The following is a 17,160-nucleotide window of genomic DNA, read 5'->3' as shown; positions in this document are numbered from 1 at the left end:
ACAGACTGGTTTATACTGGGATTAAAAACTGCTACAGACTGGTTTATACTGGGATTAAAAGCTGCTACACACTGGTTTATACTGGGATTAAAAGCTGCTAGAGACTGGTTTATACTGGGATTAAAAGCTGCTACAGACTGGTTTATACTGGGATTAAAAACAGCTACAGACTGGTTTATACTGGGATTAAAAACTGCTACACACTGGTTTATACTGGGATTAAAAGCTGCTACAGACTGGTTTATACTGGGATTAAAAGCTTCTACAGATAATTTTTTTTCCATATATAAACCTATATGTGATAGATAATTTAAAAACAACAGAATTTCCCAAAAGTGCTTCAAAATATTCAGGTATTTAATTACACAGAAATGTTTAAAATCAACTTGCAGGTTTCCCTAAAATGTCTTTTTTCTTTGAGGAGCAGTGAGAGGCGACACATTTCCACAGGTGAAGGGATTAACAGGGTTCATCATGGAGGTCACCAGAAAAGCAGCACTTTGCATTTACCACAAAAACATCAGGAGCTGATCTGCAGGACTGAGGCGGTCTGGAGATACAGCACAATGTTCATACAGCAGATTAGCTTCTAGTGGAGGATCAGACGTCATCAGTTCTCATCTGGTTCTCACTGGGATATTTATAAAGGTTATAGGGATCTACCGGGACAGGATGTTAATGTGGCGGCACTGAACAGAAACAACACAAGAAGGTGTTGGTTTTTTCTGGATCAGGACTTCTGTGACTGTTTCTGATCCATCATCTCTGATGCAGGCGTGGGATGATCTGTAAGCTGCTGCTGAAACAGCTTTTTTTAAACAATAAATCATTAAATAATCAAATTAAAAGCTGTTTCTGATCCAGAAGGTGGGTTCTGGATCAGAACCCTTGTGTGTCAGATCAGAGCTGATGAACCACGAACAGCAACAGAAAACCAAAACCAGTTCAGTCAAACGTTTCCCACTTCCTCCGAAGGTCATCCACCTTCTTCTTCTGTGGTGTGACAGGTCTGGCCATGCTCAGCAAGTCTCCAAACGGATCCGGGGGTTTCTGGTCATCTGCCTGCGCCTGAAGTGGTTTTTCCAGTCTGGTGAAGACGGACGGGGAGTCTACCAGGCTGGAGAGGGCGTGATGGCTGTTGGAGGGGGTGGGGAAGGCTCCACAGCCAGGGGGCAGGGTGGAACCTGCGGGGGAATGCTGTCTGTACAGACCTGGTAGGGGGGCTGATGGGGGTCCATAGAGTCTACTGAAGGGGTTTCCGCTCATGGTGGGGGAGTAGTGCTGAAGAGAATGTGCAAAAGGATTGAGAGACATTTGAGGCTGGATGATGAAAGGGGGCAGGCCTGGGGGGTAGGGTCTGGGGGGTAGCACTGGTCTACAAGCAGGTGAAGTACTGATGTCAACCCTGTCAGTTAGTGCAGTGGGGGGGGTCTGTGAGGAGCTGTTCAGAGGGTCTAGAAGGCTGATCAGATCTCTACTGTCCTCAGAGACCGCGGTGGGTCTCAGCAGGTCTCCGTCTGTGCTCCTGCTCAGAGCCTGTCTGAACTCCTGCCCGCCCGATGTAGTCCTTCCTTCAAGTCCAGCAGGTTTAGGGCGCGACTGGGCCACGGGGGGCGGCAGGACGCTTCCCAGCTCAGGGGTTTTCCTTCCATGGGGACGAGGTATGGTGATGTTGGACGGGGCAGAAGGGTCTGGGTTAGGGGCGGTGCCAGAGCTGTCGGGCCCTGGGGAGTGGTCTTCGTTCTGCACGGGGAGCTGGACAGATGGAGGTCTGTCACAGGCAGGAAGCACACAGGCGGGTGGAACCAGTTTTTCCAGACCAGAACTCCACAGCTTGTTGTATGGGTTGGAAAGTTTCAGGCCTGGAAGGGTTCTGGAGTTTTCCCCAACGTTCAGGTCCATGCGCTGCAAGGACAAAGACGAATGAGGACATTAAAGGACCGCTCCACAAGCCCAGAAACAAACGTGAACTTAAGTTTACACGTAAATACGTCTTAGAGATGTGGAAACACATCCGTCATGTTATCGTGTTTAGGAAACATGAACTTGAACCATCTGTCTCCACTAGTCAGGTGTAGTAACCTCTAGTGATATGAAGAACTAAATCAACCCCGTCCCCTATCGCGCCCCACATCTAGACTTCTGACCTGGTATGTGAACTTGGCTTGCAGCTCCTCAGAGTCTTTGGGAATTCTCAGGTCTTCCAGACTTTTGGCCAGGGAAATGGGCTGGCTGTCCGGTTCGTCCTGGCAACCAAAGATGTCCCCCAGCAGGTTGACATTGGAGAACTTCTCGGTGATCGGACTCGGAGGAGCAGTGTGGCTTTCTGCTCCAAATCCAGGATCATCTCCTTCTATCAGATCCACCTCCTTCAGGGAGCGGTAAGGCTGCGGTCTGCAGGGAGAGTCAATGTCTCCACTTTAGTCGTGTCTTCATGGATCTAAACCAAAGTCTTTGGCTGCCTGAACAAACTACACAGAACAAAACTATGTCTGATCAACTATCCAGCTACAAATCCAAACTAATTCATCACTTCATCACTTCAACAACCCTCTCAGGTCATAAAACAGTTTCAGGTAAGAACAGATAAGCTGAGAAATACTTATGCAGGCGAAAGAGGAGGAATCAGAGAGCTGCGTACAGAGGCGACCAGTCGAAAGGGACAGAGAGGAGAAAGCTGTCAGGAAAGCCACAGATGGAGTCTTCGTCGTATTGGAGCTCGTCTCCGGACGAATCCTCGGACAGAAAGACTGTGTAGTGACGAGTAGGACGGACAGAGCTACAGCCAGGAGAGACAAAGTCCACAGCTCAATACATGGCAAAGAAAAGGTAGAGAGAGGAAGAGAAGGCAGGCTGAGCAGTAGTCAGAACATCTGGATTCATTTAACCACAAAGTGTTGGTGTAAATTATCACGACGTGTTAGCTTAAAGAGCTTCTGTTAGCGCAGGACTTCACATACCTATCCATAAACCTGTTAAAGGAGAAGGATGCAGACAGGTTGAATCTCTTTTTCCCATCACTAAACACTTCTAACATCTCTAATCTTTATAAACTGTAAACCACAGGACTCCTTAAAGAAAATGACCAGCAGTCAGCTGTCTAATGTACATCTGGTGGATTTGTTAAAAATATGTTATACCTCCACTAGAAATATGGAAAAAAGTTCAATCTATTATTCATCCCACCCCAGTTCACAACAAAATTCACTTCAAAATAGTCAAAAAAAGAGCAACAGATGAAGTTGAACAGTTCAGAATCAGTTCAAGTTCAATATAATCCCATGTAGCCTAGGCTGTGTCCGAATGTCCCCCCTACTCCCTAACCCCTCCTCCTTGCACCATGTTGAGCTTTTGCCCACAATGCATTGTGGTCTATATTGACCCGTCTAGTGACCATCGATACTCACTACTTTTCAAGATGCATTGTGGGTAATTTTGAGTACCCTACTTTTTTCTCTCTGGACATTTGGACACTCCGACAAAATGGCGTGACCCCTATATAGGGCACTATGTAGGGAGTAGGGTGCACATTCAGACACAGTCCTAGTTTCCATATCATCATAGGGCTGTATGTATAATCTTGGTCTCAAAAGAAAGCTGAAACATGTGAGATTACTACAGAAGTGTCAGAATTAAAATGTTATCTCCTCCTAAAAAAAACAAACAAACAAACATATTACTTTCAGTGATAACATACTACTATAAAAAGTACTAAATCTAACAGTACACGTTTTGTGAACTACTTATTGAAGAAACTGATTTTACAGGACTTTAAATTGAGAAAAAGTTTTTAATGCTATCTGTCAGGATCTTTGGTGTTGGATTACTGAAAAACTAAAATGTAAATGTACTTTGTTTATACAGCACTTTACAACAACCCACTGGTGAACCAAAGTGCTTTACAAGAGATTAAAACATTTTAAAAACACACCAGAAAACAAGTACATATGTAAAAGTAAGATGTACATAGTGGTAAGACTACACAGTAAAAGTAGCTGAAAAGTAGTTTCCACTGATGGGTACAAATCGGGTGGGTCAGGATGCATTTATTTGTGTTTTTAAATGCAAAATCTGGGACGGGTACCCTAATATCTAACCTGACCTGTCCTATTTTGTTGGGACCCTTCCGTTGGGGTACCAATCTAAAGCTGGATTTATACTTGTGCGGCATCTGCGTGCAGTCGGTTACAGCATAGCTGAAGCTGGTAACCCCTCCTTTACACCAGGTGTGTATGCGCCACGTTACGGCTGCACCACGCTTTTGTTTCGACCTCCGTGGCATGGCAATTTTTACCGGGATCATGTCAGGTGTGGAGCGCCTGTGAGTGCAGTCCACCAAGCAGAAAAATAAAAAATAAAATCACAAAATCACAGGAGGAACCGGGCCACCTTTGGTTTTCTACATTGGGTTTTTTGTCAATTCATAGCTAAACGCATTTTGTGTAAAAAATGAAGGTGGGCTTACTGGTCCGAGCTGCTTTCCAGACTCACATTGCTCGGTCTCTTCAACAGTGTCGGTGGTCGAGCCTGTAATGGGAATAAAAGAAATGTTGGTGGGAATAATGCAGATTACCTGCAGGGGCCAGCAGGAATACAGAAAAAACTCAGAACCATTATGTTGTTTTAACTGGTTTTGATCAAGAAAAATACCACTGATCATTCCCACACTGCCTTCCATCCCACCTGTCCAAAGTGCACAGTGATTGGCCGGTGGTCATCCCAGGTTCCCAGTGGCCCCTCCCTTGTGACTGCACTGATGGAGGAGGGGAACCCCGCCACACAGTCATCATCAATGACCGCTGACCCTGTGGTGGAGAAGCCGTTCTCCGTCTGCTCCTGTAAAGGGGGAGAACAGGGAGGTGGAGGCTGACCTGGGTGAAAGGAGTGGTGGTACAGCAGGGGGAGGGGGAGGGGGAGAGAGGCTGCACGGCGAGGCTAGGGGGCCCGTGGTTCGGTCAAGGAGAGACAGGGTCACATTAAAGGGTTTTTTGTTGTTGTTTGTGAAAGAGAAACCAAGCATGGTCACAACCTTGGCTGCTGTGATGATTTAAAAGTCTCAGCTTTGGCGAAGATCTACCTACCCTCTGTTTCAACCGACTCTTCACCTCCCTGATCCGCATTTTAGCGTGGTCCTTCGCCTGCTCAACAAACACAACCACATTATCAGATGCTCATCAACAGTTAAGTAACCTATAAATATTTTAAAGATTCTAACTGGGTGATGCTTACAAACTTATAAACGGTCTTCATAGCTGGGTTAGCCTTGGTCTTCACAGTCTGGAAGATAGCCCCACCTCCTTTCTGTCAGAAAACATTGACACAGCAGTTAGAGGCTGATAGGTCGAACATTTCTGCTGAGAACTGACATGAGAAAACTTCAGAAGTTAATGTGTCATTGATGTTTTTTTTCCTGTCCAGATCTGCTGCTAGCACAAGTCCTGGGTGTTAGCTTAACATGAGTCCTGAGAATTAGCTTAACACGAGTCGTGGGTGTTAGCTTAACTCAAGTCCTGGGTGTTAGCTTAATACCAGTCCTGGTTGTCAGCTTACCACGAGTCCTGGGCGTTAGCTTATCACCAGTCCTGGGTGTTAGCTTAATACAAGTCCTGGGTGTTAGCTTAATACAAGTCCTGGGTGTTAGCTTAATGCAAGTCCTGGGTGTTAGCTTAACGCAAGACCTGAGTATTAGCTTAACACGAGTCCTGAGTATTAGCTTAACACGAGTCGTGGGTGTTAGCTTAACACAAGTCCTGGGTGTTAGCTTAATACAAGTCCTGAGTGTTAGCTTAACATGAGTCCTTGGTGTTAGCTTAGCACGAGTCCTTGGTGTTAGCTTAGCACGAGTCCTGAGTATTAGCTTAACCCGAGTCCTGGGTGTTAGCTTAACAGGAGTCCTGGGTGTTAAGCTGATACTCAGGACTCGAGTTAAGCTAACATGAAGTCCTGGGTGTTAGCTTAACTCAATTCCTGGGTGTTAGCCTAACTCGAGTCCTGGGTGTTAAAATGGGTCCTGGGTGTTAACATGAATCCTTGGTGTTAGCTTAACACGAGTCCTTGGTGTTAGCTTAACACGAGTCCTGGGTAGTAGCTAAAGACGAATCCTGGGTAGTAGCTTAACACGAGTCCTGGGTGTTAGCTAATACAAGTCCTGGTTGTTAGCTTACCACGAGTCCTGGGTGTTAGCTTAATGCAAGTCCTGGGTGTTAGCTTAATACAAGTCCTGGGTGGTAGCTTAACCCAAGTCCTGGGTGTTAGCTTAACGCAAGACTTGAGTATTAGCTTAACACGAGTCCTGAGTATTAGCTTAACACGAGTCGTGGGTGTTAGCTTAACACAAGTCCTGGGTGTTAGCTTAACATGAGTCCTGGGTGTTAGCTTAGCATGAGTCCTTGGTGTTAGCTTTACACAAGTCCTGAGTATTAGCTTAACCCGAGTCCTGGGTGTTAGCTTAACAGGTGGCCTGGGTGTTAAGCTCATACTCAAGACTCGAGTTAAGCTAACACGAGTCCTGGGTGTTAGCTTAACTCAATTCCTGGGTGTTAGCCTAACTCGAGTCCTGGGTGTTAACATGAGTCCTTGGTGTTAGCTTAACACGAGTCCTTGGTGTTAGCTTAACACGAGTCCTTGGTGTTATCTTAACACGAGTCCTGGGTAGTAGCTAAAGACGAATCCTGGGTATTAGCTTAACACAAGTCCTGGGTGTTAGCTAACACGAGTCCCGGGTGTTAGCTTAACTCAAGTCCTGGGTGTTAGCTTAACTCGAGTCCTGGGTATTAGCTAACACAAGTCCTTGGTGTTAGCTTAACACGAGTCCTAGGTGTTAGCTCAACACAAGTCCTGGGTGTCAGCTTAACAGGAGTCCTGGGTGTCATTTTCAAACCTGGTGCTAACATGTCCTGAGTGATCTGATCACAGGTGGAAGAACCTGTCTTTTCCGACAGAACAATAATCCATTAACAGACAGCGGCTTTAGCTTTAAGAGCGCTGCTAACAGTCCTCTGACCGCATGCTGTCTGCGCGTAACACCCCCCCCAAAAAATAAAGGCATCATCAAATGATCAGATATTTATATATTTTCATTAACTTCACATACAGGTTTTCCTGTGGTTAAAGTCTGAAAGTATGCTGAAACCTTCTTCAAAAGATTTTTCAGTGGTGAATGCTGGGAACCAAACTGATGAGTTACTTCTCATAAAAGCGTGAACATGCTCACACACACACATAAATATAAGTTTAAAATAAGTAAGGCTCTATCATGTCCCGCTGGTTGAATTTGGATTATGATTTAGTCTTTAATTATTGCAAGTGAGATAATACTAAATAATAATAAATACATCTCATTAAGAAACTAACATAATTTCTTTTTTCATGAAATAATCTAAATTCAGAAAAAGTTAAAGCAGTCTCACTTTAGGACAATGGTAGTCCAGACATGTAAGAACATCACCATTACCTGCTGTTAGGAAAAAGAACCAAAATCAATATTTTTTACTTATTGTTTTAGCCAGAATAACTCACCTTCACAGTGAACAGCCACTGATGGTAGGTCTTATCGCTGCCTGTCAGAGAAAGTCACAAAAAGCAAATTAAAAACAAATCATATCTGAGTCAAGAGACCCACCGGGGAATCCTGAGTTTCCAGTTCTCGTCACTGGAAGTGAAGCTGTGTTGAGTTGTTCAGACCATCATCTGCTCCCCACGTCTCAGTAATAATCTGAATACTTTCATCTCCATCGACACAGACGATCGTCTTCGTACCACCTGTGTTTACTAGAACCAGTCATATTACTGGGATGTACAACCACAGTCAGATAGAGAAAAGGCTGCATCCACTACCCGTATTTCTGATGAACAAACTACAAAAACTAAAAAACAAAACAAAACCTAAGAAATGCAGTCCTATTTATGTTTTACTACATTATTGGCTTTAGTTATTATATTTTCAAAGAATCTTTTTCATTCTAGACCAATGATGTAATTTATACCATGGTCTGGGTGAATTTTCGATTCTGATTGGCTGGAGGGTGTCCATTAAAAAGTGATAACAGACACCTAAAAAAGAAGTTCTGGTCAAAAAGACTTATTGTTGTAAATGAATGCACTGACTAAACGGTAGTTTAGCTTGCAGGGTTATTGGACTCCGTCAGTCCAGGAGAGACGAGAATGGAGCAACATTTTGTCGTCCGGCAATGTCCCAACCAGCAGCGGTCAGGGTCCACAAACGTTAAACCAGCAGCAGTCAGGGTCCACAAACGTTAAACCAGCAGCGGTCAGGGTCCACCTTTAAACCAGCAGCGGTCAGGGTCCACAGACGTTAAACCAGCAGCGGTCAGGGTCCACAAACGTTAAACCAGCAGCGGTCAGAGTCCACAAATGTTAAACCAGCAGCGGTCAGAGTCCACAAGCGTTAAACCAGCAGCAGTCAGAGTCCACAGACATTAAACCAGCAGCAGTCAGAGTCCACAAACGTTAAACTAGCAGCGATCAGAGTCCACATATGTTAAACCAGCAGCGGTCAGGGTCCACAGACGTTAAACCAGCAGCGGTCAGAGTCCACAGACGGTAAACCAGCAGCGGTAAGAGTCCACAAAAGTTAAACCAGCAGCGGTCAGAGTCCACAGACGTTAAACCAGCAGCGGTCAGGGTCCACAAACGTTAAACCAGCAGCTGTCAGGGTCCACAGATGGTAAACCAGCAGCGGTCAGGGTCCACAAACGTTAAACCAGCAGCGGTCAGGGTCCACAGACGTTAAACCAGTAGCGGTTAGAGTCCACAGATGGTAAACCAGCAGCGGTAAGAGTCCACAAAAGTTAAACCAGCAGCGGTCAGAGTCCACAGACGTTAAACCAGCAGCGGTCAGAGTCCACAAACGTTAAACCAGCAGCGGTCAGGGTCCACAGACGTTAAACCAGCAGCGGTCAGGGTCCACAAACGTTAAACCAGCAGCAGTCAGAGTCCACAAACGTTAAACCAGCAGCGGTCAGAGTCCACAAACGTTAAACCAGCAACGGTCAGGGTCCACAAACGTTAAACCAGCAGCAGTCAGGGTCCACAAACGTTAAACCAGCAGCAGTCAGAGTCCACAAACGTTAAACCAGCAGCGGTCAGAGTCCACAAACGTTAAACCAGCAGCGGTCAGAGTCCACAAACGTTAAACCAGCAACAGTCAGGGTCCACAGACGTTAAACCAGCAGCGGTCAGGGTCCACAGACGTTAAACCAGCAGCGGTCAGAGTCCACAAACGTTAAACCAGCAGCGGTCAGAGTCCACAAACGTTAAACCAGCAACGATCAGGGTCCACAAACATTAAACCAGCAGCGGTCAGGGTCCACAAACGTTAAACCAGCAGCGGTCAGGGTCCACAGATGGTAAACCAGCAGCAGTCAGGGTCCACAAACGTTAAACCAGCAGCGGTCAGGGTCCACAGATGGTAAACCAGCAGCGGTCAGAGTCCACAGATGTTAAACCAGCAGCGGTCAGAGTCCACAAACGTTAAACCAGCAGCGGTCAGAGTCCACAAACGTTAAACCAGCAACGGTCAGGGTCCACAAACGTTAAACCAGCAGCGGTCAGGGTCCACAAACGTTAAACCAGCAGCGAGTCCATAAACAATTGATTACCTTACTTACATACTTGATACAAAGTGAATGGTGGACAATATTATAAAAAAGATTTAGGATAGACTTACTTGATACACATTAAATGATCAGAGTGAGTGGTGGATAATATTCCTTGCAATAAAAACTATGCTGCTGGTAAGTGACCATGGTATAAGTGGAATATTCGCAGAAGCAACCGTCCTCCACTTCGCCTCGGATGGTTCAAGCCTCCACGTCGTCCATTAACTTATGATAATTGACACCTCGTCGGACATTGTCCCTTACATATGTTATGTGCTGTTAATACATGATCGATTGCTACTGGGAGTTTAGACATTAACATTTTAGTTCTCCTCTGGGTATTTAAAGTTTCTTCGTTCTGCTATTTACCCTCAATGCTGCTGCTCCCTCTGCCTGAAATAACCTGGAAAATCACCTGAATCTTCAGAATTGAAGTTTATTTTAAGGATCTGGTTGTAAAATGCTGTGGAAGATTGCTCTGGCCTGCAGAGATTGTACAGATCACATTTCCTGTTTTAACCATTTTATTTTTAACTGATGAGGTCTCTTTTCATGATATTTTCATGTTTTTATTATTCTGTCTTTCCCCGTTTGTGCAGCTACTGGTCAACATTAGCAGGACACTCCTGGAAAAACAGATTTTAAATGAAAACTTTTTTATTTCCTGGTTGGATAAGGGTCTGCAGCTGACTCACCGGCGTACTCCCCCATGTTGATTTCCTCCTCAAAGATGTCATTGAAACCCTCTCCCGAGTTCAGCAGGTCCAAGCGACCATCAATGAACTGAAAGTAGAAGCAGGAGAGGCTCAGCTGTCTGGAAGGAGCTGAAACAGAAGCAGGGGAGACCTGATATCCAGGTGGCCTGCTGAGGCTCTGTACCTGTTTGAAGAGTTGCAGCTGGATGGCGTTTTGGAGGAACTGTCTCATGGCACTGGAGCGGTGGCTGATGAAGGTTTCTTCATTAAATGTGATTGGTTCTCCCTAAAAGCAATCAGAACACAATCAGTGTGAGTGCACAGGAAACTGTCTGGACGGGATGGGAGGAGTGTTGGATGGTCACTGACCGATTCGATCTGCAGGGCGTTCCTGTAGCTGCCAAACAGAGCTGCCTGACTCTTGAGGAAAGCGCGAGCAACACCGTCGCCGGTGGTTGTTGAAACCTTCTTTAATCGACTTTTTAAAGGTGAAACCTGCAGGACATGAAGTCGGGCTGAGAACGGTGATCTGATGTTTGTCGGATAACACCTGAGCGTGCTGCTGTCCTGAGAGGCTCACCACATCATTAGGCAGGCTTTGGAGGTCATCATAGGGGGTTTCTAGTGTGTTTGTGTCCACGTTTAGGACAACCACATCATCCAGGGCCATTCCTCTAACTTTCTGCAAGCACCACAATGCAGGGCGATAGTGTAACTGAGGTCACAATATTTAAATCATCTCAATGTACAACAAAGATTTCTGAGATTCAGAGCATTACATTTTCTATGTGTTATGCAGTAGAGTCTGAGAGACCTACCTCCATCAGGCTGGAATGTACTCCAATAAGGTACGGCATTGGAGCACTGCAAAATAATAAAAATAACGATAACAAACAATAAATCCAGGTCCAGGAGTACAACTCAAGACACCATCTGGGTGGACCACAGCGCTGACAGTGGAAACACCATTTCATGAGCTCAGCTTCATCAGGAGGATACAACTTATCTCAGTCTGAACACAAACCCATCAGTCCCTGCACCACCCTGATGCTCCGTTTCCTTTTTAAACCTAAACACTGTTCCATAGGTTTCAGTTTTTGTTTTTTGTTTTTTAATAGATGGGAATCTCCAGTCCAGTTCTGCATTGGTTTGAATTCTTTTTAAAAGACAGGAAGAACCCCCAGGCTCCCCTCAGCATCTAAATAATAATAATAATAATAATAATAATAATAATAATAATAATAATAATAATTAGAAGAAGAAGAAGAAGAAGAAGAAGAAGAAGAAGAAATTGATTAAGTGCATTTCAGGACACTCTAAGATGCTTTCCAGCAGGAAGTAGAAAATACAATACATTGAAACACATCAATCAACAATTTCAAAAACATTAAAACTTCTTAGGATAAATATACTCCATGAAAAAACTGACCTACTTTCTCATGCGGGGACACATGCAAGACTCTGGGCTAAATGGACCATCTATGAGAAGAACACTGTTCATGAGATCTGAGTAATGTGTCTGTGATATAGTTAGCAACCCCTCCTGTTTACACTGTGTGTAGTGTGTGTTTTGAAATGTTTGTTTTGTATAAAAATTTAAAAAGCAAAAAAACAGAGTTTAAAAAAATTCTTAGGATAACTCCTTACATAAAATCATTTTAAATCATTTAAATAAATAATGGCAGCTCTGGCAAAATATGATTTGGTGAGTTTTTGACCAATGTCGGGTCAGAGCAATCGCAGACGTCTGGGAGTGAGTTCCAGAGAGTAGGGGGCAGCCATTGAGAAAGATTGCTCCCCCCAGGTTCTGTACTTAGTCATAAAGGGGACAAAAAGAAGGTTGGTATCAGAGGAGCAGAGATCACGGGGCGGCATATGGTGATGTAGGAGGTCAGTCAAACTGGAAGAAGCCAGGTTATCGAGGGCTTTGAATGTGAGGGTGATTTTTAATTTAATTAGTTGGGGACCGGGAAGCCAGTGGAGTCTCTGGAGGACAGGGCTGATGTGGTTACAGGAAGAGGTGTGAGTAAGGAGATGAGCAGCAGAGTTTTGAATGTATTGAAGCTTGTCTAAAACTTTGTGTGATGAGTCATACAGGATGCTGCTGCAGTAGTTGAGTCTGGATTTGAGAAGCATGAATGAGGGTTTCAGTTGGATATAGGCGATGCTCTTCAGGTGGAAGAATGTTGGTCTGGTGCATCCAGGATTTGATTTCAGTGAGACAGCTGGTCAAGGTGGAACGAGTAGAGGGAGTTATGGATTTGGTAGATACGTAGAGTTGAATGTCATCAGCATAGCACCATGGTGACCACGGTGACGGATTATGTTTCCAAGGGGGCACAGGCAAGTTGGGGACATATGGAGTTCCCCAAGGTTCCATGTTGGGTCCCCTATTATTATTTTATTTAACTTATTATTATTTATTGCATTCTATTTATACTTTTCTTGCACCTTATTGCCTCTATTTTACTTTATACCTGTATATATTATATCTTGTGCTTACCCTGCTTTACTGTTGGTGTTGTATTGCTGCTGGTACCCAAATTTCCCTGAGGACTCTCTGAAGGGATTAATAAAGTATTTCTATTCTATTCTATTCTATTAACTCAGATGATTGAAACAAACCAAACATCTGATCATAATTATGCTGAGGACACTCAGCTCTATATTAGTGTCTCACCAGGGGACTCTGGTCCCAGACACGGCTTCAGTTCCTGTATCGGTTACAAAAAGTTCTAAAATATTCCGAACGTTTTTTCAGCTAAACAAAGATCTAAAATTAATGTAAAAATCACTAAGAAAACTGCAACTAATCCAGAATGCTACTGCTTGCATAATGTAGCATCAAAATAATCTGTTTTCATGTGACAGTGGTAAATATCACATTTTAATCTTTTCAATCTTAGTGCCACTTTTGATACGATTTACCATCATATTTTTCTCACTGGTCTTAAAAGATCAGACTGGCCTTCAGGGAACAGTCCTACACTGTACCTCTTATTTAACTAACTGGACTTTCTCAGTTGAAATCAAGGATTTCTCCTCCACAGTCCCAGTAAGGAGAGGAGTTCCTCTGGGATTAATTTTGGGGCAAATTTTATTCTCATGCTAATTTATTTTTCCACTTGAGGAACAGTAATAAACTAAAATCCTGAATTTCAAGTATCAACTTGAACATTCCAGTTTTATTTGGATTTTGGATTACTATGACTGTCTCTACTTTTATACCGGTCAGTCTCTTGTCCCGTCTGCAACCAGTTGAATTTACTACAGAATTGATTCTAAAATTCTTCTACACGTTTTTAAAGCTGCCATGTATGTGTGAAATGATTTCCTAATCAACATCTAATCAACATTTTAATAATCAGAAATTATTTCACACACACAAACAAACCACTCTTAGCACTCCCTGATGGTCCCATGTCTACATAACATAACTGGCAAAAATTCCAGGATTTTCTGCATCTGCCTACAGTGGAAAATCAGTTCACTCTGGTGCAATCCAGACAAAAAGGGCAAATATAATTACCTTACGCTTACTTTAAAGAATGAATGATTGTAACGGGAATGTCTGTGAGATTAAAATATGTTTTAATGTAGATCAATGAGACATTTATGGCCACAAAGGTCACTAAATCTGACGAAGACAGGGCTAAAGAGATATCAGCTTTGTACTTTTAAAGACTGTATTTACTCCAGATTGATGGAACATTACATGATTTAATCAAACATGAAGTAAAAATGGACACATACTCTTCTAAAACGGGAGCAGAAAAATACTGTATGATAAAAACACTTGTAAAGGCTTTTGAAAGATCAAATTTCAGATTTCTGAGTCACTGAAGAATGAGTCCAGTGTGTTGAACTGGAGTCTGAAAGATGGCCGACACACTCACCAGCAGTAGTCTAAGAGATGTTGAGGAAGGACGGGAATGTAAACATGTTGCCAGTGCATTGGATATAACATGGCTGCAGAGCCGTGGACACAAGCTGTTAACTGTGGACAAATATCAACAACACAACAGGTAATTCATCTTCATTTCCTATGATAACACTGTCCAGTAATAGTTAGGTTATTTTATTAATCCTCTTGGACACTGATACAAAACACCAGATTGTCATACACTGCAGGTTGTTGTTTCCATGACGATAACAGTATTGAGACTGAGCAGCATCTAAACGGCTTCAGTGTACAGAAGTGCTGGAATAAAGAAGCATTTCAGTGTTTCAGGGGAAGAAAGCTACAGACGGTTTAAGATATACAGGTAATCGTTTGTTGGACTTAAATCTCAAAAAATCCTCTATAAAAGGTCAGTTACCAAAATGAGTTTTTATGAAGATGTTATATGTTCTGTAAACATAAAAAATAAATAAGTAAATAAATAAAAGTCTTATTGGTGGAACACTGAGGGACCAAACTGGACAGTAGGAGACAGGAAACAGGAGCTGGGCTCTACTTACAGTGCTTAGTTTGCTACAGCAGATGAGGATTCGGCGTTCATAGAGCATACTAGCGTACAGGTGAAGCATGTTATTGACATCTACTGCTACAAAGTACTCTGTTAGGTTTCTCTGCAAAGGTCAAACAGAAGAAGAGAAAAACAAACAGGATAGTTAGATGTGCCAACAAAAACCGAAAGTGAAATTCATTCATATAAATTCTTATTGCACAGAAAACATGACGGTACATCAGGGATGTCAAACATGTGGCCCCAGGGCCAAAAGTAGCCCACCAGCGGGTCCAGTATGCAGGATGAATTCGTTAAATGGTGAAAATAACATGTAATATTAACTTTAACATTTTAAAAAGTAACTAATATCCTAATGAAGTAACTGTAATCTCTAATGTTTCCAGATTTCCTGTTTTCTGTTTAAATGTAAAGCATTTCCAGGGCAGGAGAACTTCTTCCATCTTTTCCATCTTCCTGACTTCATAGACGTGATTTCAGTTTATATGATAAGCCGAGTTGGTTCAGGTGGTCAGGATTACTACACACATGTGAAAATGTACACGTATGTACAAAATAACTTCGGGCCCTTACAAAAATGGCCTTTTTCAGTTCCAGATTCCTGCGATTAAATGTTTGGTGATTATGTAGTCCCACTTTAATTTGTTAGTTGTAATACATAAATAAATATGTAAATGGATAAAAATGTAAAATAAATTAAATGTGTAAAGAAATAAAATAAACTAAATGAAAGTAACTAAATAGAAATAAAAATCTAAAAAAAATGTTTCTCATTAAATATATTTTTTATATATATGAAGTTAATAAAATGTATTTAAAAATGCATACGAAATAAAAATTAAACTTTACAAATAAAAATGGCAGAATCTCTCAAATAGTTCTTTATGAACACTAGATATCGATCTATATTTGCATATAAAAATATTAGTGGTGCGTTAATTACGGTTAATTAATTACAAAAGAAATTATGGCTCTAAATAGCAGTTTGTGCTCCAAACGTTTGTCAGTGCATGTTTCCGGTACGCCCATTAAATTAAGACACCTCTCAGAGCTCAGCAAATCAGAGTTGCTAGTTTAGCTATGATCAGCTTTCAGACCCATCTAGTGACTCCGTTTCAAAGCGACTAGCGACAAATCTAGAGGCTTTTCTGGGCTTATTGGAGGCTTTTTGCTGTTACTTTACTGGTCCAACCCACTGGAGACCACATCCAGCTGGACGTGAATCTTGAACTAAGACAAGTTCTACTCCCCTGCTCAGCAGTACTTCTATATCCTCGCTTCCAAATCTGACTTCTTGTCGGTGTTATTTTAGGCTTTTTGTGTTTTTTTTTTGTTTGGTTTTTTTGTTCTTATCTCTTGAAAATTCCACCAGTAATGCAGAACTTGTTAGAGAAAAAGAACAACCTTACCCATTATAACCTCTCAGAAACTTTAACAGTTTGTTTGTGATTATATGAGTCGAAGGAGACTTTTAGAGACTGGACTGAGGGAGGCGTTTGAATGTCGTACTCAACACAATATTATGGCCATAAAGATGTAAAATTAATGAGCTGTTAGGGAATCAGGAACTGCTTGAGTGGGATTTTATAACTTGGGAAAATGTGAAAAATGGCAGAAAACAACCAAGACACCCAGTAACAGCCTCAGCTGTCTGACCTTAACCTTTGAGACAAACAACAACCACCTTCCTGGACTTTGCCTTAAATGAATCCCGGTTTTCTAACAGCCAATCTGGCCTTTTGGCTTATCAGGAAATTTCTTTCATGACTGTGTAAACAATGTATGAGCAGGGAGCTTTTCCCTGGCCAGAAGTTAAAGACCTCAGAGATTTGACTGGGATGACTTCCAGCGTGAAGGAATGAAAACACTTACATTCTCAGGTATGCTGGGAAGTTCCCTCGTGTCAGGCACAGTGAAGAAGGAATGCTGGAGGAAAAAGGAAACCAGGGAGTCAGTGAGGGTCTGCATCCGTCACAAGGTGACGGTGAGGAAGCTACTGATGAAAACAGTAAGCTGAATTTCTGTGCGAGTTTAAGAGAAATGTGACGTCTGACCACTCCGAGATGAACGGGAACTCCAGGCTCAGGGATGGGGAGTGTATGTAGAGACACCAAGAGCTCCTGCCACTGGCTTTCCTGGAATAATATGATCCAAAATCCACAGATATGTCAGTAAAAACATTAAACAATTATTTCAAAACCTCATCAAATCATATTTTCTTTCCAATAGAACATTAACAACACACCTGATGTTGAAACTCAGACATTTTACCAGTTCATGGAAAATATGAGCTGAAAGCGAATCTAGAAAGCCATGCTGCTGTGATGGATGCAGGATGTGGTTCAGCATCGTCTTGCTGAAATCTGCAAGGCCTTC

The 17,160-nt window shown here is 42.8% G+C and overlaps 1 protein-coding gene across 3 annotated transcripts in view; it reads right to left on the bottom strand.

The window, feature by feature from the left end:
- Positions 1-336: 336 nt before the first annotated feature.
- Positions 337-17,160, bottom strand: part of dennd1a (DENN/MADD domain containing 1A) — a 34,555-nt gene continuing 17,731 nt past the window's right edge. For 2 of the 3 annotated variants that reach the window (XM_041969492.1, XM_041969494.1), the window contains exons 7-23: positions 16,839-16,919; positions 16,657-16,710; positions 14,777-14,887; positions 14,212-14,312; positions 11,134-11,179; positions 10,896-10,997; positions 10,685-10,810; positions 10,500-10,601; positions 10,316-10,403; positions 7,519-7,559; positions 5,230-5,301; positions 5,082-5,138; positions 4,684-4,836; positions 4,466-4,527; positions 2,642-2,779; positions 2,148-2,394; positions 337-1,905 (exon numbers count right to left, since the gene is read on the bottom strand). In XM_041969492.1, the coding sequence (XP_041825426.1) occupies positions 946-1,905; positions 2,148-2,394; positions 2,642-2,779; positions 4,466-4,527; positions 4,684-4,836; positions 5,082-5,138; positions 5,230-5,301; positions 7,519-7,559; positions 10,316-10,403; positions 10,500-10,601; positions 10,685-10,810; positions 10,896-10,997; positions 11,134-11,179; positions 14,212-14,312; positions 14,777-14,887; positions 16,657-16,710; positions 16,839-16,919 (2,541 nt within the window). In that variant the 3' untranslated portion in view covers positions 337-945. The remainder of the gene's footprint in view (positions 1,906-2,147; positions 2,395-2,641; positions 2,780-4,465; positions 4,528-4,683; positions 4,837-5,081; positions 5,139-5,229; positions 5,302-7,518; positions 7,560-10,315; positions 10,404-10,499; positions 10,602-10,684; positions 10,811-10,895; positions 10,998-11,133; positions 11,180-14,211; positions 14,313-14,776; positions 14,888-16,656; positions 16,711-16,838; positions 16,920-17,160) is intronic. The other variant, XM_041969493.1, reaches the window with a different exon arrangement.

This window comes from Melanotaenia boesemani, chromosome 19 (genome assembly GCF_017639745.1).
Source record: "Melanotaenia boesemani isolate fMelBoe1 chromosome 19, fMelBoe1.pri, whole genome shotgun sequence".
Classification (NCBI taxonomy): domain Eukaryota; kingdom Metazoa; phylum Chordata; class Actinopteri; order Atheriniformes; family Melanotaeniidae; genus Melanotaenia; species Melanotaenia boesemani.
This window is presented reverse-complemented; position numbering and strand designations above follow the sequence as displayed.